The sequence below is a fragment of the Lynx canadensis genome, chromosome E3 (assembly GCF_007474595.2).
Source record: "Lynx canadensis isolate LIC74 chromosome E3, mLynCan4.pri.v2, whole genome shotgun sequence".
NCBI lineage: Eukaryota > Metazoa > Chordata > Mammalia > Carnivora > Felidae > Lynx > Lynx canadensis.
The window spans coordinates 2,578,956-2,606,590 of NC_044318.1; the positions used below are offsets into that span (position 1 = coordinate 2,578,956).

A 27,635-nucleotide genomic window follows, 5' to 3' on the forward strand; every position below is an offset into this window, starting at 1 on the left:
TTTTTTTAATGCGATCTATTTAACGGTAAGTTTACAGAATTCAGTTTTTAAGAATGACTTTTAAAGATCGTGCACATCTGACGGCCAGCTTGCAAAATTCTGAAAATGTAACCAGGGGCTCCAGCGACTCCGGACAAGCCGTTGCCAGCACACCATCGCCGCCCCCCCCCCCCCAATTTTTGATGGTTCGCATTCGGCCTCTTGCGCGGGGCATCTAAGAGCCGGGAGACTCCGGGCCGGGGCGGCAGGCGCACCGCCGGGCTCCGCTCCCTCACCACGGCCGTGGGGCGGACGCCTCGGCTCCGAGCCCGGGGGGCGCTTTCCCTTCCGCTCAGCGCGGGTCCGGGTCCAGCCGCGCACCCGGCAGCCCCTGCGGCCGGAAGTCGGCCGGCTGCCTTCCCGGCTGCCCCCGCGCGGCGGCCGCACTTCCGCCGGCTGGGCGTCCCGCGCGCGCCTGGTTTGTTTGAAGGGAGGCGTTGATTAGTCACCGCGCGGGGCTGCTTGTCTTTTCCCGGGTTCCGAGTCCGGCCGGATCAGTGCGGAGGGACGAGGGGCAAGAGCTTCCTCGTGAGTCACCCTGAAGCAGCAGCGCCCGGGAGATCGGGCGTCCGTACGGGGGCGGACCAGGGCCAAGCCCGGCCGGCGGGGAAGCTGGAGGCCTGGGGGCGGGAGCTTCTGCTCCCGGGGCGCAGGCCTGTGTGCGTGGCCTTGGGCAAGACATTTCGCCCTTCTCGTGCAGCACACTCTGCCGCACACGCTGCCCTTGCCCCCCTGGCCCCGAACCCTTGCTCGGGGGCCCGCAGTGCCCCCCGCTCCGGAGACGCTTAGGGCAGCGCTGCCGCCAGCCTGACCGGACGCGGCCCTCCGAGTCAAACGCTGGCTCCCTGAAAATACCGTCGAAACAGCCTGTAGCTAAGACAAAACTGAGTCCGATGCTTCCTTCTCTTGTTCGGGGAGAGCACTGTCTGAAAGGGTAGTTAGTCGAGAGGAGGTAGAGGGGCAGAGTTGGGGTGTTGAGGTTTGGGGCCAGGCTGAAGGGGGGCTTTTTGATGCAAGATTTTTTAAATTAGGGTTGGGTAAGGATCGGGTCACATAGTTCAGGATGTGTGGTCCCGGTGACGTTGAGGATTTCATGAGCCTTGGAGCTTCAACTGTTGCTTAATGCTACCTGTCAAAAGTTGGGACGGTTTTCAATGGATTTTTGTGAAGTCGGAGAGTAAGGTTATTGACACCTTTTGTTTTCCTGGGCAGGTGTTTCCTGACATCATACAATAACACAGTCAGGTTGTTTTGCCTCAGCCAGTATGAGTCACAGCCTTCTGTTGTTTGCACCCACAGAAACCCTGTATGTGGTTTGGTTGTGTGTAAAATGGGGATCATATTGCAGGGGGATGGGGAGGAGCTGGGCACGCCCTGAGAAAACCAGGGTCTCAGCCTCTGGTAGCCCAGCAGGGCTTATAAAAACGTCTGAGTCCTGAAAAACAACCCTTATCTCAAAAAGGAAAAAGGAGCTCCAAATTGAAATGAATAGGTGGTTATTTATATGTATATCAATAAGCAATAGACTAGATTTATTATTAATTCCTTATTACTGTCCACCAGCCAACTGCTACTCAAAGCACATAGTTAGGGGTGGTTGCATTTACCCTGTAGAGAGATGTGCACGTTCATGTGATTTGTGCCGTGTGGTCAGGGGTTCAAAGCTAAGAATGCTCCAGGCTTCTCAAGATGTTAAAACATCCCTGGGGCATTTGGCTCCTGGTCTTGGTACGTCCCTGCTCCGGTCTGTGAGCTCATTTCCTCATCTGTACAGTGGGGAAGACTGTGCTTTGGGCAGAATAAGGAGGAAGTGAGGCCATATGTTAGCCAGCAGTTGTTGGAACTGAAGTCCACAGGATTCTAGAGCAGCGTTCGCCCTCACCGGCATGGGCTGCCCTGCACTTTGTGGGTCTAGAACAGACGGAGGGCCCATAGTAAGCAAGCTGGGAAGGAATGGGAGTGTTAACCAGTTTGGAAGAAAGCAGGAGAATGGAGGTGATACTAACCATTCTCCCAGCTCAACCTGGTTCCATCCATTTCCTGCACTGCTCCCCACCCCACCCACCAGGACAGGTGCAGGGACAACATTAAACATATTTAACAACCAGTTTGAAACCATGAAAACAGGCTTGTGGGAGAGGCTTGGAGCCCCCCACCCCCGTCTCAACAGGTATTAATGTTTTTAATTGCTAGAGTTGGTGGGGGTGGGGGGGCTATGGGAGCCGGGTATTTAGGGAAGTCCCTGTTTAACCTGTAGTTGACATTCAGTTCGGGCCCTGTCAGGGCCTCCCAGCTAAAAATGTGCCTGCGTAGGGAAGTGGGGGTCCCAGGTGTGGGGCAGGCGGAGGTGGGGGCCTGGGTAGGGGGCAGATCCTGATCAGGTGAGCCTTCTGTGGTCACCAGAGCAGTGGGGTCTCCTGGTGAGTGCTGGGCTCTACCAGGGAAGCTTCAGCCTCCTGGGGCTCCTGGGCGTTTGAGGGGCGCCCTCGCTGAACTTTGCTAGGTTTGCATGTCCGCCCATCTTAGACTTGGGGAACTCTTTCCCCTTTCCTGTTCCTAGGTGACACATTTCCTGTCCTCTCTCCACACCGGTGCTCCGTCTTTCACAACACCTTGCTGGTGAACTCAGCTTTGACACCCGTCCTTAGCAGCTGGAGGATTAGTTCTGCCCTTAAGGGCAAGAAAGACTGGGCCTTCCAACCCTGCCGATTCAAGGGAAAATATTTGTGTTCTATTTCTTCATGATAAAGAACAGAAAAAAAAAAAAATCACTACACAGCTCTAGAAAAGTCTTTAGAAAAGAGAGTAGTTCGACAGTACATGTCAGATAAGTTTATAAGCTAGTGATTTTCCTACTAAGAATGTAACTTGAGTGAGAAGGAAAGCTGGTGAGAGCAGATAAAAAAGGGCCAGCCAGATGTCCAAGGCCAGATAGTCCCCTTGCTTGCTTTTGGCTTCTGTAATCTTGCTTGCCCCCACATCAGTCAGCAGCCAGGAACCGGAAGACTGATTGTACTAGTCCCACCCAACCCAGAAACGCTTAGGTATAAAGGATCAGTAAAATCCGAGCCGGGTGCTCAGCTTTTGGAGGTGACTCCGCTGGGACGGCACCGGTGCGAAATAGTCTTTTTTAATTCCCTGAGTGTGTGTCGCTTGTCTTTTCCTCGACTATTTGCTGTAATATTTTTGGTGCATTGGCCAGGAAGCCGACAGCCGTGCTGGCCCCTTGAGTCACCACTGTGGGAGGCCACGGAGAGCCCACTCATCGCGGGGCCCTGTGATAAAGGAAGGTACGCCACCACCTTGACCGCGACCCTCACCAGGCCCGACAGTAGTCAGCCGCCGCTGTTTTCAGACGGACTCCAGGGGAGTCAGAAAATTCTGCCAGGACGGGACATCGGATCGGGTGAGTGTCCCCGAGGACCCAGCACCGAGTTCAGGCCCGCCCTAGGACAGGGAAGTCCCAGGTGGAAGTCTGTAATCTGTCTGAATGTGTGTGTGAGTGCTACACGGTCTCGGCCAAGGAGCCTGAGTGGGTCCTACCCTGTGATTCCTTGACAGCCTCATACGGCTCAAGGCAGAATCAGGTCCGCCGAGGCCTGATCTGAGTCGGGTTTATACTGACCTGCCAATGTTAAGAGGCGTCTGAGTACCTTCGAGGAGAGCGGCCAGGTGGACGAAGCGACCCCTTCCCTCGGGTTTGTCCTGCGACACCGCACATTGGGAAGGACCCATCTGGGATACCAGGATGGGGGGGGGGGGTTCCTCAAAACCAACTGTTTTGGAATGTGTGATAAGAATTTTAAAAAGGGATTTTCAGGTGACTGTGGGGCCAGATTGACCCCCGGGAAATTACGAACCCTCTCTGAATTAGAATGGCCTGCGTTTGGTGTAGGCTGGCCCCCTGAGGGCACCCTAGATGTCCCCCCAGGCTGAACTGTTTATAAAGTAGTTACTTGAGACCCCGGCCGCCTGGATCAATTCCCATACATCGATCAGTGGCTGGAAATAGCCCAAGTCAAGCCTCCTTGGGTTCAGTAAAGGACAGTGTAGGGTCTTAGTGGCACGGGCTGAGAAGACCTCACAACAGAAAAAAACGCCCCCGTCCTCGAAGAAAATTTAGACATCCTTCCTTTTCTGCCACCCTATGCCCCCAGAGTCCCATCAGTCGAGGGAGGGGAACCTCGCCTGGCTGACAGTCCACTCCCATCGGTCTCACCCCCGCCAGCAGTCAGCCCGCCCCCACCAGGGATACCTGAACCAGTAGGAAGGTGCCGTAGGTCCACGGCTCAGGGTCCAAGGCCCCGATGGCAATGCAGATGCCATTGCAGGAGACGGGTCCGCAGAGAATAGGCCCCGATGGGACCCTTTCTACTACCAACGGTTCTCCACTACTGACCTCCTCACCGGGAAACACCACACTCGCCCAACTCTGAGAGGCCGCAGGCGATGATCTTCTAGAGTCCATATTCCAGACTCAACGCCCTGCCTGGGTCAACTGTAAGCAGCTTCTGCGTCCCCTTTTCAACACAGGAGAGCGCCAGCGAATTGTCACCGAAGCCAGAAGATGGCTCCCGAGTCAAGCACCAGATGGACAACTAGACGTTGAGGCTTAGGCACGGGAGGCTGTGCCCAAAGAGGAACACAGAAGTGGGAAGGGCCAGACTAGAAAGATACCGACTGGCCTTCCTCCGAGGGGTAAAAGCAGGGACCAGACAGCCTGCCAACGTGGCAAAAGTATCTGCGGTGTGTCAAAAGCCAGAAGAGAGTCCGGCTGACTTCTGTGAAAATTACGTGAAGCCTTCAGAGTTTACACTCCATCGACCCAGAAGCCCTCAAAAACCAGCACATGGTCACTGCTGCCTTTGTGGGATAGCCCCGTAGTGACATTAGACGGAGGCTCCAAAAATTGGAAGGATTTGGTGGAAAGAACGCCACCGAACTATTGGAAATCGCCAACAAGGTTTTTGTAAATTGGGGCCAAGCTGCCAGAAAGGAGGCGGACAGCAGAGTGAAACGGAAGGCAGCTCTCCTGGCCGCGGCCTCGGGGCGACCACCCCCTGTGGAAGGGCACGGAAACCACAAGGGGCTCGAGAACAAAAAAGAAGGGCGCCGCTGGGATGGGGTCAACGTGTCCGCTGCAAGGAATGCGGACCCTGGAAAAATGAATGGCCCAGCCGCCAAAAAGGGAAACCAAAAGCTTCTACTCCACCGAGATGCTACCAACCAGAACCACCCGAGGCCGACCTGATCGGTGTCCAGCTGGGCCCCCACGAGCCCATGGTCAAAATGAAGGCGGGGGGCCGGACAATAGACTTCATGGTCGACACGGGGGCCGAACACTCTGCGGTGACACACAGGGTGGCGCCTCTGTCGGGTCGAGAAGTCACCATCGTAGGAGCCACTGGGATGCAAACCTGAAGGCCATTTTGCCGTCCCTGACGGTGACCTGGGAGGTCACCAAGTAGTTCACGAATTCCTGTATCTACCTGACTGCGCACTGTCACTGTTAGGTAGAGACCCCCTAGCCAAGATGGGCGCTCAAATAGCCTTCACCTTGGATGCACGGACACAACAGCACCTAAATGAAAAGGCCCAACCCATGGTTTTGTCCCTGACGATTCCACGGGAAGAGGAATGGAGATTATATACTTCCCCTCTCGGTGAGCCAACTGTGGCCCCCGAGCTAGAAGCTGAATTCCCTTCAGTTTGGGCAGAAGGGACCCCCCTCTCATCTGCAAAAAGCCACCCCCCCCCCATATTAATTGACCTAAAGCCTGGGGCCCAGCCTGTCAAAATATGCCCATACGTGATCTCATGGGAGGCTCACCCGGGGATCCAGACGCTCTTGGACAGGCTCTGGTAAAACGATGCCGGTCCCCGTGGAATACCCCCTGCTGCCCGTGAAAAAGCCGGGGACAGATGATCACCGCCCCGTGCAGGACCTAAGAGCCGTAAATGGAGCAGTCGTCAGGCTGCATTCAGCATTGCCCAACCCGTACGCTCTGCTAGGACTCATACCCTCTGAGGCAGGGTGTTTCACGTGTCTAGATTTAAAGGACACCTTCTTCTGTCCCCAGCTAGCGCCCAATAGCCACCCCCTGTTTGCCTTTGGATGGGAAAACCCTACCACAGGAGCAAACGAACAATTCACTTGGCCTAGACTGCCGCAAGGATTAAAAAATCCACCAGCCTTATTCAGTGGGGCACCGGCATCTGACTTAGCCAGGTTCCTGGGACGGGACCTAGGATGTGTCCTCCTCCGGTACGTGGACAATCTCCTGCCAGCCAGTCCCAGGCGGACCCAGTGCTGAGAGGGAACCAGGGCCCCACTGAGGCCGCTGGCAGAGGTGGGATACCGGGTGTCAAAGAAAAAGGCACAGATTTGCCCGTAGGCAGTTAAATATTTGGGCTTCAGAATTACTCAAGGCAAACGGACGCTGCGAGCCGAAAGGAAACAGGCAGTCTGTGCCATCCGGTTCCCACTCCTCACTGGCAGGTCCAAGAGTTCCTGGGAGCAGCAGGATTCTGTCGGATATGGATCCCAGGGTTCTCGGAGTTGGCCGGACCTCTCTGTGAGGCACCAAAGGGGGAAGAAAGGGCACCCCTTTTCTGGGGCCCTCATCAAGAAAAGGTATTTCAAAACCATAAAAACAAAACTCGCAGAGGCCCCGGCCCTGGGACCTCCAGATGTATCACGAGATTTCAGTCTGTTCGTACGTGAAAGCAGTGGGGTGGCCCTGGGGGTTCTCACCCAGGACTTTGGAGCTTGACAGAGACCAGTGGCACATCTTTCAAAGCAGATTAACTCAGCTGTGGGAGGACGGCCACCCTGTCTGAGGGCCCTGGCAGCCACCGCACTTGTGATCAAGGAAGCAGGCACACTCATGTTGGGGCAAGACCTAAGCTCTGAGGTTCCCCGTGCTGTTATTACCGTGATAGATGCCGGAGGGCAACGCTGGCTAACACGTGCTCGGATGACAGTGTCGGGGAGCGCTGTGTGGTCCCACGAATCAGATCGGGAGCCGTAGAAACTAAACCCTGCCACTTTCTTGCCTGCAGCGGCAGGGTCCCCAGAGCATGATTGTCTAGGGGTCCTTGATGGAGTCTTTTCCAGCCGACCCGACCTATCAGACAGAGCCTTACAAAATCCTAATCTCACCCTGTACACCGACGGCAGCAGGTTCATGAACGCCGGTTACACAGGAGTCTCTGATTTCGAGGTCACAGAAGCAGAGGCCCTTCCACAAGGACGACCAGCTCAAAGAGCAGAACCGTGGGCCCTAATGAGAGCACTAGAACTCAGGAAGGACAGACAGGCCAACAGACACGCTGACTTGCACCATGCCCTTGCCACTCTACCTGCACGTGGGGCCCTACACAAGGAGAATGGACTTTTGACCACAGGAGGGAAAGAAAGAAAAAATTGGGAAGAAATCCTAAAACTACTGAGGGCAGTCTGGGAACCGAGGAAGGTAGCAGTCATCCACTGCAGGGGACACCAAAGGGGAAAGGACTCCGTGTCGGAAGGTAACTGACGGGCGGACGCCGCAGCTAAACAAGCAGCGGGAGAATGAACGGCACCCTCGAAAATCACGCTGGCCCCGGAGCTGCCGGCTTCCCCAAGGTACACGATCCAAGAGACAAAATGGGCACAGCAGGAAACAGGAGGCCAGACGGAAGGGTGGTGGGTACTTGCGGACCGACGAGTCTGTGTACTGGAGCCGCTAGCCCGCCAGGTGGTTCCCAGCAGCCTGAGCTCCCCCACCCGGGAAGAACCGCCCTTGAAACCTTATCGGGCTGTTACTATGTAATCGCTCGGCTCCCGTCCTTCTGTGCCTCGGTCTCTCAACGCTGCCTCCTCTGTGCTCAAAATAACACCAGACAGGGCCCCACTGGACCCGTGGGAATCCATTGCTGCGGTCAGGCACCCTTCAAAGATTTGGAGGTAGGCTTTACCGAAATGAGAACCGGCAGAGGATACGAATTTCTTCTGTTCATCTGCACGTTTCCGGGCTGGGCGGAGGCCTACCCCACACGCACCGAAAAGGCAAGAGTAGTAACCAAGGCCTTGCTAAGGGATATCATCCCCAGACGTGGAATGCCGTGAACCATGGGCTCAGACAGGGGCCCGGCTTTTGTGGCCGAGGTGATGCCTAAAGTATCCCTGGGCATCCGATAGAATTTACACGCAGCCTACCAGCCCGAGTTCAGAGAAAGTGGAACGTATGGAACCGGACCCTTAAATCAGCCATGGCAAAACTGCGTCAGGAAACTAATTTGCCAGACATACGACCTCTGTCTAGCTCTTCTCCAAATACGCTGTACACCCCGGGCAAAAATCGGATCCTCCCCATTCGATACCCTCTCTGGAAGGTCCCCTCCACTGGTCAAATTCAAGTCAAATTCAAGGGGGACCTGACAGAACTAGGGAAACAAGAATTAGGGAAAACTATTTGGGATACACACATGGTGACGGACAGGATACCTATTTCCCGTGGGATAGCTGTACATCCCACAAACCTGGGGATCCGGTTTGGAGTAAAGATAAGAAAAGGAAACCACTCAAACCTACCTGGAAGGAACCCTATTTCGTTGTGCTAACCACGCCCACGGCCCTCAAGCTCGCAGGACTAACCGCCTGGATCCACCATTCTCCAGTAAAGGCGGCCCGCCCGTCGCCTGACAACCACTTGGAATGGAAAGGAACTGCGCGAGCCAGAACAGTCCTCTACAGACCACCCTTAAGAGCACAGCGCCGATAGGCGGCCTGCAGCCGACCCCTGAGGGCTCTGGGTAAGCAGAAGCTTGAGGAAATCGCCAAGCGACCTCAGTGACCTCCAGCACGTCGTTCTCGAATTTCCCTGTCATCCCCTGCCCGTTTCTTTTGCCATGCTTGTCGCCATGCTGTCTGCTTAGGGCTGACCCAAGTTACTCCACAGACGGGCGCCTCAGTCGCTGACTCCTGTTAGCCTCCCTCTGCTCACTAGTGTCAGGATGCCTCGTTCTCCTTAGGTGTGCACGATCTGAGTTGTGATAGATGTCCTCTGCACGTTGTTCTCTGCCTTTAGAACCGTCTCCCAGCCCAGGAAGGGCTGGCCCTGTCTCCCGTCCCCGTGGCGCATATCCCTGTTCCTAACCTGCTCAGAAAGAGTCTGCTCGCTCCCGCCATGCAGATGTGTGACCTGTCACTCCCCGCCTGTCCCCCAAGGCCCGAAGAGCCACTCTGTGCTCCCCACCCCTGGACCCCATCTGTCGTCACGAGGGCCAGACTTCTGTAACAGACGCACGGGGTTGCACTGCCTGCTACCCCACTCGGCCTCCTACAGAGGCCACTCCTTTCCCTGTGCCCTTCCCGACTCCTGCTCCAACCCTCTGGTCCTCAGAGGTCAAACGACACTACCACGTGTCCCTGTGCCACCGTGTACCCCCACGTGCCGGACAGATGTTATACCAGGAGGGTCACTCCCTGTACCAGAAGCAGGAAAACTTATTGGACGGGAAAAATGAAAATGAGACGTTACTGGGGGCTGCCTGATCCGACCTGCCCTGATGCTCCCCGTGCCTGTTGGGTCATCCTCCGTGGGAACATAAATCAGGTAGACCACTTGTCTTAGATCCCCGACTGGACCAGATGTTAAACGCAGCTCATCGCCTCCTCAGTGCTACCAATCCTGCCGGCTCTGCTTGTCCGCGGGACCCACCCGTTAGGCAGCTAGTCCGATAACACAGGCCCCTGTAAATGTTACCCTGCTACCAAAAGACCCAGAGCCCTGCACGGTGAGACCTGTACCAACTGGAGTCGAACTGCCCCCAGTGGCTCCCAGTTGCCTGACAGACAAGAGGGGAACAGAGCCATTTGGCATTCTGACCATTGGCCAGTGCAACCAAACTCTTGACAGTCAGGAGCTCAGTCATCTTCCTACGAGCCAAGCCTGGTGGCGACCCCTCCCAGGGCTTCTCTTTATCTGTGGGACGGACGCCTCCCTATGTCTGCCAGCTGACTGGACGGGCACTGTACCCTGGCCTTCCTCCTCGTAAGATAAACGTTGTTCCCAACAATCAGTCTCTTAGAGTACCCGTGGCAGCACATACTCGCTCAAAAAGAGCCACCCAAGTCATCCCCCTGCTGATTGCCTTAGGGATGCGGCAGGGGTGGGCACTGGAGTAGGAGGAACCGCGTCCTCACCCACTTACTGCCATGAATTGTCCAGGGACCTAACAGACGGCACAGAACGGGTTATCGAACCTCTGGTGGTGTTACAAGCCCAAGTAGACTCCCTAGCAGCGGTAGTCTTACGGAACAGAAGAGGGCTGGGCCTCCCACTGCTGAAAGGGGAGGACTGTGTCTCTTCCTGAACAAAGACTGCTGCTTCTGTGTCAGCCAATCAGGGACAGTCGGAGGTATGGTCCACAGGTTAAGGGAGCGAATCACCAAACGAGGCAGGAACAGTTCCTCCTGGAACTGTTGGAGGAACATGTAGAATTGGGCGTCCTGGCTCCTCCCTTAGCCGGTCCTCTCCTGGTGCTTGTCACAGCCCTCCTGTTTGGTCCTTGTGTTCTTACTACGCTAACCAGGTTTGTTTCCTCCCGCCTGGAAGCTGTAACACTCCAGATGGACCGTTCTAGCTGTCACTACTCTCCTTTGGATGGCGAAGAACCCTGGCTGTCACTTTCCTCCCCTCGACATCCGTGTCCAGGGGGAAGAAGCCAGAGCGGCCTTTGCCCCTCCCCCCGTGGCAGCAAAGGGCCCCCTGGCCCCCACAAACTGATTTTCTCTAAGCCTGCTACAGCAGCTTGAGAATCAAGAGCGGGGAATGAGAAGGAAAATTGGTGGGAGCAGATAAAAAAGGGCCAGCCAGGTGTCCGAGGCCGGGTTCTCCCCCTGTATGCTTGCGGCTTCTGTAATCTTGCCCCTTACGGCAGCCAGCAGCCAGGAACCAGAAGCTTGACTGTCCTAGTCCCGCCCAACCCGGAAGCACATATGTATAAAGGGTCAGTAAAACCCGAGTCCGGGTGCTCAGCCTTTGGAGGTGACTCCGCTGGGCCAGCACCGGTGCGAAATAAACAGTCTTTTCTGTCCCCGAGTGTGTATCGCTGGTCTCTTCCTGGGCGCCGAGTTCTTGCTGTAACATGAGGAACTGATGAGAGATGTCTCTTAAGGATTTGTGAACAAGGTGGTTGACGGAAGCATCATATGCAACAGTAGAAAGAATGAATATCCAGTATCAGAGGACGGGCCTTGGGTCACTTACACAATGGAATGTTATATCGTATTAGTAATCATATTATGGATGAATAGTTTACGGACATGGGCGATACCAAAATGTGTTACATTTAATAAGCGGATTGGGGCACCTGGGTGGCTCTGTTGGTTGAGCATCCGACTTCATTTTGGCTCAGATCGTGATCCCAGGGTCGGGAGATCGAGCCCCACATCGGGATCTGTGCTCAGTGTGGAGCCTGCTTGAGATTCTCTCTCTCTCTCTCCTCTCTCTCTCTCCTCTCTCTCTCTCTCTCTCTCTCTCTCTCTCTCTCCCCCCCATCCCTCTCCCCTCTCCCCTCTCCCCTCTCCCCTCTCCTGCCCCTACCCAGCTTGTGCTCACTGGTTTGAGCACTCTCTCTCTAAATAAAATAATAAAGATAAAAAGCAGATTAAAATAATGTAGTAGTATGATAGAAATAATACAGAAAGGGAAAAACAGAATTTGTAGCCTGCTCTATTAAGTACAAATTTGTAAACTGTTTGATTTCATTAATTCATTCAACAAAATACACTGACGATGTAACAGTAACAGGTTAAAAATGTAATTTACAGTGCGCCTGACTGGCCTGATGGAGGGTGCAACTCTTGATCTCAGGGTTGTGGGTTTGAGACCCACATTGGGTCTCTTTATTTATTCATTTATGTATTTTGGTTTCAGGGGTAGAATTCGGTGATTCATCCCAACGGGTGCCCTCCTGAATCCCCGTCACCTGTTCAGCCCATCCCCTACCCACCTCCCTCCTTCAACCCTCAGTTTGTTCTCTCTTTAAGAGTCTCTTATGGTTTGTTTCCCTCTCTTTTTTCTTGTTCTTTCCCCCGGCCACGTGTTCATCTGTTTTGTTTGTTAAATTTCACATACGAGTGAAAATATACGGTATTTGTCTTTCTCTGACTTACTTGCTTAGCGTAATACACTGTAGTCCCATCCACGTCATTGGGAATGGCAGGGTTTCATTTTTTTTTTTTTTTGTCAAAATAGTATTTATTTATTTGTAAATGTTTATTTTGAGAGAGAGGGAGAGGGAGTGCGAGGGCCTGAACAGGGAAGGGCAGAGAGAGAATCCCACACCGTCAGCACAGAGCTCCACGCAGGGCTTGGTCCCATGACCCTCAGATCGTGACCTGAGCTGAAGTCGAGTTGGATGCTCAACCACCTGAGCCACCCAGGTGCCTCGAGGTGTCATTCTTTGGGATGGCTGAGTAATATTCCATCGTGTATATATCACATCTTTATCCGTTTATCAGTCGATGGACATTTGGGCTCTTTTCATAGCTCGGCTGCTGTCGAACAGCCTCGCTCTCCATTGGCAAATTTAAAACGAGAGCGGGAATGAGGGCGCGGGAAGAGAGAAGTAGGGTCATTCAAGTGGTTGTCTAGCTCACCCAGAGCTTCAGACAAGGGGAGCGGCCCGGCCCCTTGTCTAGTTGTTAACTAGTAGGTTTGTGTTGCGGCTGCTGGCGGTATGTTTGTTCCAGACGGATGTCTTTGAAATGGACGCTTCTGCGACCCAAAGCTTCGTGTCAGGGACTCGTGTTACAAATACACACGCTGGCCTCTGCCCCCAGTGCCTGACCCTGGGCTCCTTAATCCCTTGGAATTTCCTGGGTGGCCGGAGTGTCTTCTAGTTTGAGGAGGCGGCTCTTGGTGGGCTCCGGATAGCTCCCGGGCGAAGGCTGGTCACTAGAAAGACCAAACCAAGATTAGAAGCTTGCAACCTCCAGCGCCGTCCTCCAGGGGGCGCAGAGGGGCTGGAGATGGAGTTGAGCACCAGTCACGCCCACGTGATGGGTCTCCATGAACATCCCTAAGGCGTGGGGATCCGAGGCCTTCCAGGTTGGTGAACACATCCACGTACCGGGAGAGTGGCGCGCCCCCACGCCACGACACGGTGGCTCCCGCGTTCGGGATCCTTCCTGGCTTTGCCCCGTGCCCCCCTCATCTGGCTGTTCCCTGGATCCTTTATTACATAATAAACTGGTAAACATAAGTGTTCCCTTGAGTTTTCTGAGCGATCCTAGCAAATTCTTGAACCCGAGGAGGGGATCCCGGGAGTCCTGGATTTGTAGCCAGGTCGGGCAGAAGTGTGGGTGATGAGGACCCACCGCCTGGGATTGGCGTCTCTGAAGTGGGGGGATCTCATGGGGCCGAGCCCTGGCCCTGTGGGGTCTGTGCTAACTCCAGTTGGCGTCTGCATTGAGTGAAATTGGAGGACACCCAGCTGGTGTCCACAGAAAAGGAGAATCGCTTGATGAACAAAATCCTACATAGCCGGGACCAGACAGCACTTTGCGTCTACAGACAGCTGGTTTTTCCTCTCCAGTTGGATGTGGGCGGGAGGCACGGGGCGAGTCAGGGACGGTCCGAGCCATGCGGCTGGAGCGCCCAGGGGGATGGTGCTGTTCTCTAAGATGGGGACCCCGGGGGTCGGGGTTCCAGGGAATCTCAAGGTCCCCTACTTGTCCTCAGCACCCAGACTTGGGCTGTGGCAGGCTGCCTCGTGTCTCACCAGGCGTGCTGGGCCTCCCTTCACCCCAGCCCCCAACCCGGATGGGTGTCCCCGTCCCAGCCACCGACCTAGGCCCTAGAGCTGTGTGTCCTCCTGGCTGGAGAAACCACACTGACTTACCCAGAAGCCATCAGTCAGCCGTAACCAGCAGCCATGCACTGCCCCGGGGGGTGAGGGGGAGGAGGAACGTAGTCGGAGGTGGCTCTCCACCCCGCGGGGGAGGCCGGGGCTGGTTTTCCGTGCTTCCTCTCCGCAGGCATGACGTGGCTACGCGGGTCACCTGGGGGGCTAGTCACGGCTTGGTAGGAAACCCCCAAAGGAAGGGCTAGGAGCACCTGTTAGTCCCAGCTCTGTTACTGGATCTTGTGCAGCATTCACTTCCTTTCCATGAGTCCTTGGCCATGACTTCTGACCTCGAGACTGAGGTCCTGCCCTCTCTTCTTGGGCCATGAGTCACTCCTACATCACCACGAGTACTGGAAGCTGCCCAGCCTGGCGATGGGCACCCAGCGAGTCAGCTCAGCCAGCTTGCCCGTTGCCCTCTGTCCTCCTTCCCAGCAGGCTCCTCTGGGCCCGGCCCTCCCCAGCCCAGAGCTCCCCTCTGCTTCCTGGTGGCGGAGAAGTGCCCAGCCCTTCTCGGCTGGTCTCTGTCTCGGTGTCGTGGTCAGAACAGGTTCCAGTGGGTCCCAGGTGGGAGGGGGAGGGATGCCGGAGTGCTGGGGAGTCCAGCTCTATTATGAGCTGGTAAGGTGGTGGATGACGCTCAGGGACATGCAGGGCAGAACTTCACAGTGGGCCGTCCGGGGGCGGGGGAAGGCCTGTTTTGTGGCCTTTGGTGGTATGTCCATTGTCCCGTCGTGCACGGCTGGTCTCAGGACACTGCTGTGATGTGAGCTCTTGCCAACTTCCCACCAGCTTCACCATCAGCCCCTGCTAGCCAGTCGGAGCCCTTGTTAACACATCGCCGTGGTAAACGTGCAATTGTTTTTTTTAAATAGGCTCCGTGTTCAACGTGAGACTTGAACTCGGGACCCTGAGATCAAGAGTCGCACGCTCTACAGACTGAGCCAGCCAGGCGCCCCAAACATGCTATTTTAAAGGTAAGCAGGCAAAGCAGAGGGGGCTCCAAGTTTACCTGTGACCAACTCTTACCCACTAGGCCAAGGTCTTGTGCATGGAGAAGGGGGGCAGTAGAGGGGTTTTCCACCAACCAGAGAAGCCGTGTGTAGCCTGGGAAGTTGGGAGTGGAGGTGAGGGGTTCTGGCCCCCAGGGTGGGCCGTCCAGTGACGTTTCTGCAGGAAGACTGACCACCTTCCTCCCCGGAGAGTCCCAGCCCAGGCCGACGGGTTATTTTTCCATGAGAACCACAGGAGTCAATAGGGGAAAACGGGATCAGCTCTAAGAAATCCAGCGTACGGCCAGCTTTTCTGAAGGAGGGATAGGTTGTGGATAAATCCGGACTGAGGAGGCTGTGAGGAAAATGGGGGGCCCGGGGTGTGGGAGCTGGGCTCGGGTGAGGTGGGGCTCCGAGTGGGACCTGGGACCTGGGACCTGAGACGGGGTTGGAGCCACTTTGGACCCAAGTCTCCAAGAGGCAGGGAGCCCTGTGTGAGAGCCAGGAGAGTTCGGGAGTGTGGTTAGACCAGGGGAAGGGCATCCCCAGTGATGACGCCGCGGTCAGTGAGCAGTGTCCTCGAGTGTCCCCAGGGCCTCGTTAGTGCCCAGGAGACCTCGCCCGCAGACCAGCACAGCCCGATGCTGTTCACGGGGCCCTGGGCGCCTCGCGACCACCAGCCCTTCAACCCGAGCAGCCCTTGCTCCCTCGGTCGGTGGTGGCAGGCAGGGCGGGGCCGACCAGTGCTCCTCACAGATGGATAAACTGAGGCCGGGCTTGGAGGAAGGAGCCCGTGTTCGGCCGGCCCCTTGGGGCGCTCCGCTGGCTCGCGTGAGGGCGGCTGGCACAGCCGGCCCACGGCCGGGGAGACCGGGGCACGGGCGGTGTCGCCTGATGGGCTCGGGTGGGCGGAGCCACACACAGCTGGGGGGCCACTCCGCCCGGGGGGCCCACGGGTGCCGCCACTTCCGGCGTTCACGAAAGAGGACATTCAGATTTTCTCCCCCGTTTTTTCACGTGGAGAATACGCCCGATTTGCCGTGGTGACCATCCCGAAGCGCCCGCGTGGGTCCGAGGCGTTGACCACCTGCTTCAGCTGCACAACTTTCCATCTTCCCCGAGGACTCTGCCCCCGCCCCCACCCCCACTTCCTGTCTCTGGGCTTGCCCTTGAGGGACCTCGTGGAAGTGGAACCCTGCAGTATTTATCCCTTTGCGCCTGGCCCTTCACCGAGCGTGACGTCCGCCAGCTCAGCCGCGCCGTAGCCGGTGTGGTAGCAGGTGTGCGGCAGTCCGTCCTTTCTGTGGCTGAATGACGTGTCTCACTGGGTGGAGGGACCACGGCTCGCTTATCCCTTCGCCCACTGATGGACATTTGGCCGTTTCCTCTCTGGGGCTCCCGTGCCTAGTGCTGCCGTGAACGTGCGTGCCGGTCCTGCTTGGGCGGGCACCCGGGGGCAGGCCAGGTGCCACCCAGCACCCGCCGTGAGAGCTGTCAGCCCCCTCCCCACACCCCCCAGGGCCCCTGGTGGTCCGGCGGCCTCTGCTCCTGTGCCCATGAGCTGGTTGATCCCTGGCCCCGGAACGGCCTCCCCACTTCTGTCCCCGTTTCGTCCCCTGCACAGGGAGGCCCACTGGGTGGGGTCGGGCCCCCTCGGTCCCCGTGCCTGTCCTCTGCCCCAGCTCGGATCTGCTGTCCCACCCGGCAGACCCTTTGCTCGCACCTTCCCCGGGGCCGGAATGACCTCTGACTACACCTGGAAGACTCAGCTGGAGAGATCGCCATCCTCCCTGCCCCCGTCCCCCTCCCGGTTTGGTTTCCCTGTGATTCTGTCATCCGTCAGACTAAACGACTGATGGATGGTGTTTCTCTCTCTCCTCCAGCGTCCCCAGCGTGCGGGCAGGGGCGGTCTCCGGTCTGCTCGCCGCTGTGTCTCCAGCACGCCCGGGTGTGAAATGGCGTTGGTGTGCCACTTCTTCGGGCTGAGCCCCGCCAGCCCCAGCTGCCACTCGTGCGATGCGTCCGCAGCCCTCTCCGTCCTGCACAGCTCGCTGCAAATCATCGGTGGCCCTGCGATGGCGTGACAGGCACCGGGTGGCAGGGTGGGTGGCAGGGTGGGCACCTGGTGCCCAGGCGAGGACATGCCCAGCCGGCACTGCTGGTGTGGCTTCAGCATCCACTAGGCGCTCCGTAAATGTCTCCAATGGATGTCAAGTCACGCCGGGGCCCCCACTCTCTGGGAACTGGGGAGCCGGTCTCTGGGGCCCTTGCTGAGCCCTGGTGCCCGACAGCCTTCACTGCCTTCTCAGGTCTTCCTGTGGCTCCTACCGGGTCCTTCTCCTGGAGGCCCTCTACCTGGCCACCCTTTTTGGGGACCAGTGACATCTCAGGACACGTGTCTGTCCCTCGGGTGACCTCGGCAGTGGCCCAGTTCTCAGGAAACGTCATAATAGGACACTGGGGAGGCTGCGTTCTGGGACAGCTGGTCCCTGGCACAATCCTCCCGACACCTTGCCACGCTTGTTTATTCATTCAGCAAACACCCACTGAGACCCGGAGTGCACCAGGGCCATCCTAGATCCCCAGGGTGTGCTGGGCCACCTGACACTGCCCCTCCCCTCGGGGCGGGGGGGTCACAGCTCCCAGCACCCAGCCTCTCGTGGCCCTCCAGGGGCCCTGCCCGCCTCCGTGCTTCCCCACACCCCCTCCCCCGTGCTGAGACTCCTTCACCATCATCACTTGCTCACCCGCCTCCCACCACTGAGGAGATGCCTGCTGCCCGAGGGTAGGACCTGTGTCTTATCCGTGGTGCCCCAGTGCCCAGCATGGGATCTGACGTACAGCCGTGGCCCAATAAATGCTTAGTTTCAGGGGAGGCCAACCACCTTAGTTTCAGGAAGGCAGCGGGTTGGGGGAGCCTGGGGCTAGCCGTGGAGTAGAGACGGCCCAGGGTTGTGAGCAGGCGGCGGGGTGGGGGGGCACCCACAGAGCCTGCCCTTCACCTTTGCTGCTTGGCATGGGTGTTCTCCGGCAGCTCCCCGCCCCCCGTCCTGGGACAGAATATTGCATCAGCTGGGGGCTGTTCAGGGCTCCTGCACCCTCATCCTTGGCTTGTATTGGGGCGGGATGGGACAGGGGGCTCACCCTGATGAGAGGGGGCGTCTGGCTGTAGTTTAACCCCGAGTTGCCTCCTGCCCTTCTAGCCGAAGCCGGAAGGGGGCAGTAAAACACACTAGCGATCCCTTGTGGCTCCGGGGAGGTGGTCGGCTGCAGGCTCCTGCCACCTCTCAAAGCCCCAGGGTCTGAGCGGGGACGGCACAGGGGTCACCCCTACCCCCAGGCTGTGGGGGAGGAACATGTTGGCCAAGCCGGGGCGCTCCAGAAAGGCTGAGGCGGTCTGCCCAGCGGGGTGCGCCAAGTGTCTGCCTGGAGGGCCCCCAGCTCCTGCCAGCACCCTGTCCTGCGCCCCAGCCCGGCTTCCTCTCTTCTCTGAGCCCCCCCTACCCGCCTCTGCACGCCTCTCCACTGCTCCCACTTGCCCTCCGGGTCTCCGCTTTCTGGGCGGTCTTCACCTGCAGCCCTGCCAGGGTCAGGTGCCTCCCCGGGCCCTTGAGGCCCCAGCCCACCCCCCTCCGCTCCTAGGACCCTGGGTGAAAACCATCCATCCCCTGGATCAAGATCCCTCGGGATCTACCGGGTCCGGTCCAGTCTCCCGCCTCCAGATTGGGGTTCAAATACGGCTCTACCTGTCACCACGAGCCTGCTCGCCCCCAGCCTCAGTTTCCTCAGCTGCAGAGCGGGGACAGTGAGGGAATTTGAGGAGGAGGGTGTGGCGAGGCGGGGCACCTGGTACACTCTCCTCCCGCTGTGTCTCCCACCCCTTCCCCGTGCGAGGTTTGTTGATCGTGTGAATGAGAGGACGGATACGCAGTGGGTCTAGGACCGGAATCCGTCTGCCCTCCTTCTGGGGGTGGGGGACCCCGGGGCAGCACCCACCCGGGCTCCCTGCTCCTGCATAGCCCAGCTGCCCTTTGACCCTTAGGCGTGCAGGGGCCGGGCCGGGCTGTGGGAGACGGTACCCCAGCCCTTCCCAGGCAGCCACGTCAGTCGGCCACCTGGGCACCTGCCTGGGTTTCCCCGAAGTCCAGGTGAGGGGTGAGTTGTTGGGCACCCGAGTGACAGGACCCACATGACAGGTGGCCACTGGGGGCCTGATTCATGGCTTTCTGGGAAGTGGGTTAACGGAATCCCGGGGCCCAGGGCCTGGTCAGGCCTCCTGGCTGAGTCACAGTGGCCCCTGGAGGAAGGAGCCGTTACTGAGCCTCTGGGCAGCCCCGTGTTCCCAAGGCCCCGGGACCTCCCCACGACCCCACACCCTAAGTCTTCCCTTCCCCACACAAACTGGGGACCATCCCAGTCAGTGTCAAGGCCACTGGCCTGCACCACTGGGCCTGGGTCCTGCTCCTCCAGAGGCCAGACTCTGGGCCCACAGCTGGAGCCCAGGTCCTGGGCCCCCAAACCAGTCCACTGCTGGTGGGGGGTGGTAGGGATCTCAGCCAGAGCCCCCACCTGGGCCCCCTTAACGGCCCATTTCCTCCCGACAGTCCCGCCCCACCCGTGACCTACAGCCTGGGGTGGCCGGACCGAGCCACTCACTCACTCGGGGGACTGGTCCAACGGCATTCCACCTCCCGGGATAAAACCTGGGGTGACCTGTGGGGAGCTCTGCACACAGCTCTCCCAGCCGCGCCCGCGCCCCCACCGGCCATGGTGGTTTCCAGAATCCCCCCGGCCCTGGGTGGAGGCTGTCTCAGGATCCTAACCCCCCTTCTGCTTCTGGCTTCTGCAGGTGAGTCCTGAGGCCCCTCTGCGCCTCCCTCCTCTGTCCCCCAGGGCCACCCCCTCCCCTCCCCCTACTCAGCACTGGCCCTCCGGGCCCTGCCGGGACCCAGTCCCCCCTCCCCCTCGTGCTCGCCTGCTCTCGGCCACGTCCGGTGGCTGCCGGCAGAGGGCTGCAAGGAGGCTGCAGTCCACCGCCTCCTCTCCCCTCCCGGCTCTTGGGACCGTGAGTGTCGTTACAGGCCTCAGGCTCGGGGGTTGAGAGGGTCTCGGGCCGGGGCAGGCGTGTGCTCCCCCTCTCTCACCCACCCCCACCCCCACCCCGTGAGAGGTGTCCGGCAGGTGGGATGGAGTCCTGGCTCAGGTTGCCCGACAGGAAGCTGGTGGGAGGTTAGGGCCCCGGCTTAGGGCCGAGCCTGAGGCTTCCGTCAGCCCTGCCCAGGCTCCGGGAAATGCCCCGCCCTGGAGAGACACCCCGGGCACCGGGGCTCCTCTCTGCTGGCCTGACCCTTCCTTCTCTTGCCCTCAGCCTCCCTCCATGCTGCCAGGATACCTGGTGAGTTGGGGGGGCTCTGGGGGAGGGCTTGAGGGGAGGGGCTGCGTCTGGGTCTGTCTGTGGGGTAAGCAGATCAGAAGGGGGCGGTGGGGCCAGAGGGGAGCCCAGCGGGAGAGGAAGGCAGGCAGCAAAGAAGGCCCAGGAGGCAGAGCAGAGACTCTGACTCGGAGGGGAGGGGCCCAGGCAGCGGGGGGAGCACCAGCAGATGAGGGGAGACGGGTGGCCAGCTCGTGGGGAGGGAGAGGAAGAGAAGGGCCGGGGAACGAATGGTGTGGGGCGTGGGCAGGGTAGGATCGTTGTGCCCCTTGGATGACAGAAAATGTGACCCTCGTCCGCCAGCACCCGCAGCTTGTGGGAAGCCCCAGCGGCTGAACCGGATCGTGGGCGGCGAGGACAGCACTGATGCCGAGTGGCCCTGGGTCGTGAGCGTCCAGAAGAACGGAACCCACCACTGTGCAGGCTCCCTGCTCACCAGCCGCTGGGTGGTCACTGCTGCCCACTGCTTCAAGGGGTGTGTGCGACCGGTCCCCTCCACTTGATGCCCCAGGCTTCCTGCCCCGGACCTGGGCTCCCCACTCGGCACCGGCCCCCGGGTCTTTGTCCGGCCTTGGGGCCTCTCATAGAGGAGAGCGAGCCTGCTTCTGTTTCGGGGCCTTCAAACGCATGTGGTCCCCCAGACACTCCCTGCCTGACCCTTCCCCACCACCCCTGGTTCCTGGCTGACCCCACCCCCTTTCCTGTTTCCCCCAGCAACCTGAACAAGCCGTCCCAATTCTCTGTGCTGCTGGGGGCCTGGCAGCTGGAGAACCCTGGCCCCAGGTCCCAGCAGGTGGGTATCGCCTGGGTGCAGTCCCACCCCGTGTATTCCTGGAAAGAGGGCTCCCGTGCAGACATCGCCCTGGTGCGTCTGGAGCACGCCATCCACTTCTCTGAGCGAATCCTGCCCATCTGCCTGCCTGACTCCTCCGTGCGTCTCCCTCCGAACACCCGCTGCTGGATTGCAGGCTGGGGGAGTATCCGTGATGGAGGTGCGGCTTTTCCCCTGCCACGTGGCCAGGGGGTGGATGGGGACAGAGGGTGGCAGGCGCTCAGAGACACAGGTACAGTGGGCAGCAAAGGTTGGAGCCAGAGGCATAGCAGAAGGAAAAAGACAGACTCTTCTTGTGACGACAGAGACGGAAGAAAAAGTGAGCCGCGATCCAGAGGTGTGAAGTCCCAGAAACCTAGGTGGACAATTTTAGGTCCTTTCTAGTTAAAGAGTATCTTGGCTATGTTCTGAGGGAACAACAGCCAGATCAACGAGGCTATTAAGTGATCTAGGAAAGGCTGGAAGGAGGCCTGTATGGGGCCTGGCTGAGTACATGAATGTAAAACAGCCCTGAGATTCCAAAGTGGGAACAGGCACCCCCTGGTGGCAGCGTGCCATAATTGCAGGCAAAATTCCCAGAAGGAAGTAGGCTCCATAATTGGACAATATAATTGTCAGACCAAGTCTGGAGGTCTGGAAAACATCATCTAGAGACACAAGGCAGATAAAGTAAGAGGCAGAGAAGCAGAAAAAGGTAGGTGGGTAGATAGATAATGGGGGTGATAGAATAGAAAGATAATGAGTAAGCAAAAAGTGTCAGAAAAATGGGATTTTAACCAGATTCCAAAAGAAATCAAGGGAAATGACACCAGGTGTCTGGCGATCCCACTGAGTCTGAGGTTGCAGACAGCCTCCCCATCGTCATCCTGCAGGGCTCTTTTGAGAACTGGAGTTATGAGCTGGGGAGGGCCTACAGACCAACCGTAGGGCCTGCAGTCCCCCTAGGGTGTGGGGGATTCCTCGAGTTCCAGTAACGTTCAACGTTAGGGGATCGTTTACTGCACCCTTCCTCTGTGGCCGTCCACTTCCTCTGCTGGAGACTAGTGCTTGGGGCAGGACAAGCCGGGACCAGCAGTTCTAACCGTTTTGTGGGCATCAGGGGACTCGTTAAAGATTCAGAGTCTCACGCGGCTCGTTCACGTTCGGACCCAGTAGGTCCAGAGGTGCGCAGTCTCGGAATTTGGGTTTTCCGCAGGCATTTGGGAGTCTGACGGAGTTGATCCGTTAACCTTTGAGACTTGCCTCTGAGGGAGAACGGAGGGGCAGCAAAGAGAGGGCTTTCCAAGCCTGACCCTGTCCTCCCTGCCCCCAGTGCCCCTGCCCCACCCCCAGACCCTGCAGAAACTGGAGGTTCCCATCATAGACTCGGAAGTCTGCAGCCGCCTCTACTGGCGGGGCGCTGGGCAGGGAGCCATCACCGAGGACATGCTGTGCGCTGGCTATCTGGAGGGGCGGCGGGACGCCTGTCTGGTGAGCACCTGAGTTTTCCCACTTTTGTCCTGCTGAGCTCCACCGCCGCCCCCCCCCCCCCCCATCAGCTGAGACCTGTAAGTGCCCCTAGACACCTGCAGAACCTGGCCTCTGCTTGGCTCAGTCATCCGTCTGTTCGTCCACGCAGCCACGCACCAAGTGTGTACTGAGCGTCTTGAGCGGGCCAGACCCCACTCTCTGGGAGCCTGCCTTCTGCTCAGGGGGGTCCCATGCCCTGGTCCCCACCAGCTCCATCACCATGGTGAAGGGCGGCAGGCTGGTAGAATGGTAGCACCCAAGCTTGGACGCTGGAGGGTCCTGGTTGCAATTCCTAGTCTGCTGCCCACGGATGTCAGTCTGGGCAAGCCAGGGCTTCCCTCTGAGCCTCGGTTTCCTCATCTGTAAGGCAAGCAACGGTACTCCCTGGCTTGGGGGCTGTGAGGGACAAGGTCTGGCACAAAGTGCTTCTCACCAGAAGCGAGCCTGAAGGCCTGTCCAGCTTAGCCCTCCCGGCCCTGGTGGAGTCGCAGTACCATGGGGGGTGTGTGTGCCCCCTTGACCCTCACCCCAGGGAGCCGTCCGTCCCCCCACTGTGTAGGGTCCTGGGCTCTGCCCAGCCCTGACCCGCGTGGGTCCCTAACTTTCCCCCCTCTCCACAGGGTGACTCCGGGGGCCCCTTGATGTGCCAGGTCGAGGGCACCTGGCTGCTGGCGGGCATCATCAGCTGGGGCGAGGGCTGTGCCGAGCGCAACCGGCCCGGCGTCTACATCAGCCTGGCCGCCCACCGCTCCTGGGTGATGAGGATCGTGCAAGGGGTGCAGCTCCGCGGGCACTCACAGGGGAGGGGGCCCGCAGGGGAAGGCGCGCCCTCCCCGAGGGGCCTGCGTTAGGGACCTGGGGAGACGCGGCGGCCACGCCGTTGTAAGTAAGCCATCTGCCTCCGGGGGGCGCCCGCGTGCCGGCACCGAGCGGCCTCGCAGCCCGCCCGCCAGCGCGAGCGCCTCTGTGTGTATGTATATACATGTTAATAATTTTTACAGTTATTTGTACCCCGCCCTCATATCTTATTTATTCCTCCAATTTCAATAAATTATTTATTCCCCCGTTGCTGTTTTCCTAGGTATGACATTGGGAAGCAGGGTACGCTTGGGGTTAAAATGGGGGCAGGTCGGGATGAGTTTGGTCGCCTGGCCAGGGACCCAGGTGTCCTGTCCACCTGCGTTTCAGTGTTCTGACCCCTGGCCTTTGCGCTTCCTTTCTGTGCCCCCCTGCGACCAGGAAGAAAGGAGGCAGGAGGCCAGTGGACCGGCTCCGCCAGTGGAAAGGGGGAGTGCTGGCTGGGGGGCGGTCCAGGCCCCCAACCTGCCGGTTGTGTTTCCAAAACTGGGCTAGCTGGGAGAAGCCCGCCCCTATGAGAGTGGGATGTCCCCTCCCTCCCCTCAGCACCAGGCCTCCCGGATTTGGGGCCTCTACACCCCCAGGAGCTGGCTCCGGAGTGACTCAATGCCGATTCTGTGAGTCCTCCAACAAAGAAGGGAGCCAAACGATGAGACAGCAGGTCCCCAGGCCCTGCTACACCTCGGGCTTGAGTCACCTGGCCTGTGCCTACAGCAGGTGGGACCAAGTCCCAGGCTACAAAGGGATCTGCCCACTTCCCCGCTGGCTAACACCCCCTTCCTCCAGGACTGCCCTCCCCCCCCCCTTCTGCAGCCCAGGCCCTAGCCTCCTGGACCAGCCCCCCATCCCACCCCCGGCCCCACATCTGGAGCCTGACCCAGCCCACCTGGGATTCCCTGCAGTGAGTGAGATATGCGGACCCGGGCTCTGTGGTTGACCTGAGACTGTGAATTTCACATAGTTCACACACACAGATTCATTCTAGGGCGCCTGGGTGGCTCAGTCCGTCAAGCGTCCGAATTCGGCTCAGGCCACTATCTCACGGTTGATGAGTTCCCGCCCCGCATCAGGCTCTCTGCTGTCAGCACAGAGCCCCCTTCCTATCCTCTGCCCCTCCCCCGCCTCAAAAATAAACGTTAGAAGAAAAACATTAATTCTAGAGCGAAGAGGTCCAGTCCTGCTAGAGGAGAGATGATCGCGCTCTGCTTTCACCGTGTCTCCAACTGGAAACGCGACGCGCGTCTTCGAGAAGGCAGCGGCGGGCAGCGCAGGGTTTTGGCTTGCCTGCCGTCTGGTACCCTCGCACCCTTTGCTGGGAGGACAACTGCTCCTGTAGTTTGGTCGCCCTTCTGTCATGACCAGATCGCAGCGGATGCTGGGGGATCGGTTTGATTAAAAACCAAACACTGAACGGGCCTCCTGCCCGCCTGGGAACCAGCCTTTTCCTTCTGCCGGTTCCCACATCACAGGAAGTGAGCGGCCGACTCAGGTGAGCGCAGAATCCACATCCCGGCCCTCCCCCCATGTCGCCCTGTGCCTGCCCCTCCCCCTGCCCTCAGCTCTCGCCTTCTGCCCCATCCCCACCCCCTCCCCTCCCCCAATCCGCCCCCTGTTCCTCGCCCCCAGGTTCTGCCCCCATTGCTTCCCCTCCCTCCTCTGCCCCTTCCTGCCAACGGCTCTCTGCCCCTCAGTTTCTCCCCTGCCCGTGCATCTTTCACCCCGCCCTGTGCCCCCCGTTCAGTGGTCAGAGGGTCCCCCTCACGTGTCATCCGATGGAAGCCACACGGAGGAGATGCCTAGAAACACCTGCCGGGGTGGAGGAGCGGCCTCACAGGTGGCAGGACACTCGTGAGGGTGGGCTCTCGGGGGCTGAGCGATCAGCCTCCAGGCACCCGCACCCCCCCCCCCCAGCCCAAAGGCACCTGCCAGCCTCCGGGAGGAGCCCGAGGGCAGGACGGGCCCTGGCGTGGGGAACCACACGAGGCTGCCTGCTGCAGCACATCCGGTGACCCCCTCCCTAATCAGGATGGGGGGTCCCGGAGCTGCGAACGTAGCCCCGCGCCGGCACGGTCCACGCCAGGATCGCAGCGAAGCCCCTCGGCCCAGAAACACACCCCAAATCTGCGCCGCTCTGGGTGGGGGACAACCCACTGCTTTGTCTGCACCGGCACCGCCTGCCCCTGGGGGCCACAGACCGAGACCCTTGCAGCTGTCCCCTGAAGGGGACGTCCCAGGGGCCGGTGGCAAGGGGCCGGCACACCCACGTGCCCAGTGGACAGGTGTCTCCACCAGCTTTACCTCCCTCGTGGAACAGACCTTTGCAGAGCTCCCTTACCTCCCCAAGGGCAGAGGCGGGGCCGTCTGGCCGCGGTGACAAATGTCATTCCAGCGGGAACTGTCTTCCCTGCAGGCTGTGAGGTCCCAGCGGCGCGTCTGTCCCTCCACATGCTCTGTCCTCAGACCTTTAACCCTTGAGGAGACGTCCACCCCCACCCCCACCCCCCCGAACCTCACAGCTCTGCCCTGGCGTCCAGAACAAGCTGGCCAACACCCACCCCGCGACTTGCTGCCATGGCCAACGCCCCTCCCTGGTGCCCCCCACCTTAGAGACCGGAAGAGTCAGGCACCTGCTTCCACCAGCTCCCACAAGGTCACAAGAGCCCGTGGGACTGAGTGTTGGCCCGGGAGAGGGAAGCAGATGTCCGATGTTTTCTTGGGGAGACTGTCTTTTTCCCGATAAAAGGGACATACTCAGCTGGCATCCTTTCCCCTCTTCTTTCTTCTTCTAGTCTTGGATGTACATGTGATGCTTAAGAGCCAGCAGCCACTTCAGCACCACAAGGCTAAAAGCTGCTGTTATTTTTATAAAAAACGTAGGTATGCATTTTATGTCTTCTCCTCCCTCCCTTTTTTTAATTCATTTTTATTGCATTTTACAATTGTATTATTGCATCTTATTAACGTGTGGGTTACGGTCTTTTTAAGGTTCCCAGACCCAATTCCAGCGTGGGAGGAGGGGTCCCCACACTGAACACTAGACGATCCCCAGATACGAGAGTGCCCAGGATTCTCCGTCCTGACACCGTCCACCCAGGGACAGCGACAGGGGCCACGGGTTAGGGGTTCAGCCCCACACGATCACCCCGCCCCACAGTGTTCCCAACCACAGGCCACAGAGAGGAGGGTCCTCCTCCACGAGCTCTTCCAGTTGGTTAGAGCGGCTCCCAGAAGTCAGGGAAACGTGCACGTTTACCACCTTTTGGATGGATACGACCATGTGCGCACGCAGAGTGGAGGGGCTGCCTGAGAGCCACCGGGAGAGAAGCCAACCCCCACCCCCCGTCATCTCCGACTCCCAGCAGCCAGAACTGAGACGACAGGAGTGTTTGTCACCCTGTCCGTGGGGTTTGTGACAGCAGCATCGGTGGGAGGCGACCGGAGGCTCTAAGACGCGCTGCCCTGGGTGGTTTGACCCGCATTTCTTCCCCACCTGCTCGCCGTGCTCGGGACGGTCTTGGGCGACGCCTGTCGTGATGTAATTATTGTTAAATAGAAAATCGAAGGCCCCAAATGGCGTCACTTAGGTCAAGTCTCCCACCTGGAGTCTGGGCCCTGACCTGGGTGCACTTTCCAGCCTGTCCCGGAAACGAAACAAGGCCCGGTCGGCGCCAGTGAGGGCCTCTGCGCCCGGGCCTCGCCACCCACCTCAGACCCCCGCCCTGCCCCTACCTAAGGGAAAGCGGCCTTGCCCGCTGCCATCTTTTCTTTTCTTTTCCCGTTAACTCCTTGCCCACCCCGCTGCCCGATCCTTGAATCGCTTAATAAAGCCCATCCGATCTTCAAATTTACTCGGTTGGATTTTGTTCCTTAACGTTATCGATACTCTCACAAGCGTCCCAAGAGTTGGGTGAGTGATGTAGCCCGCCCAACAGTGACTCCGCTAACCCAAGGGCCCCGGCCCCTCGAAGCCGCCTGATTTCTAATCTCTAGCTGCTCAGCCCGCGGTCGCCATGGACACCAGCTGGCCATTTCGGACTGGATCTCCCAGCTCTGGCCAGCAGCACGCCCGCCACCTGCC

General features: G+C 58.9%; 1 protein-coding gene across 4 annotated transcripts; it reads left to right on the top strand.

The window, feature by feature from the left end:
* The first annotated feature begins 432 nt into the window (after window positions 1-432).
* LOC115504040 (brain-specific serine protease 4-like) lies at window positions 433-23,767 on the top strand. Of its 4 annotated transcripts, XM_030300685.1 has the most exons (11): window positions 433-567; window positions 2,108-2,209; window positions 3,242-3,445; window positions 14,811-14,912; window positions 16,811-17,029; window positions 19,532-19,776; window positions 20,296-20,322; window positions 20,662-20,833; window positions 21,073-21,350; window positions 22,503-22,660; window positions 23,320-23,767. In XM_030300685.1, exons 5-11 carry the CDS (start codon window positions 16,944-16,946, stop codon window positions 23,548-23,550), a joined length of 1,197 nt encoding a protein of 398 aa, XP_030156545.1. In that variant the 5' UTR covers window positions 433-567; window positions 2,108-2,209; window positions 3,242-3,445; window positions 14,811-14,912; window positions 16,811-16,943; the 3' UTR covers window positions 23,551-23,767. The 4 variants fall into 4 exon arrangements, with proteins under 4 accessions (XP_030156545.1, XP_030156544.1, XP_030156543.1 ...); XM_030300684.1 differs by lacking the exon at window positions 2,108-2,209; XM_030300683.1 differs by lacking the exon at window positions 433-567 and having other exon boundaries at window positions 595-2,209.
* Window positions 23,768-27,635: the final 3,868 nt, after the last annotated feature.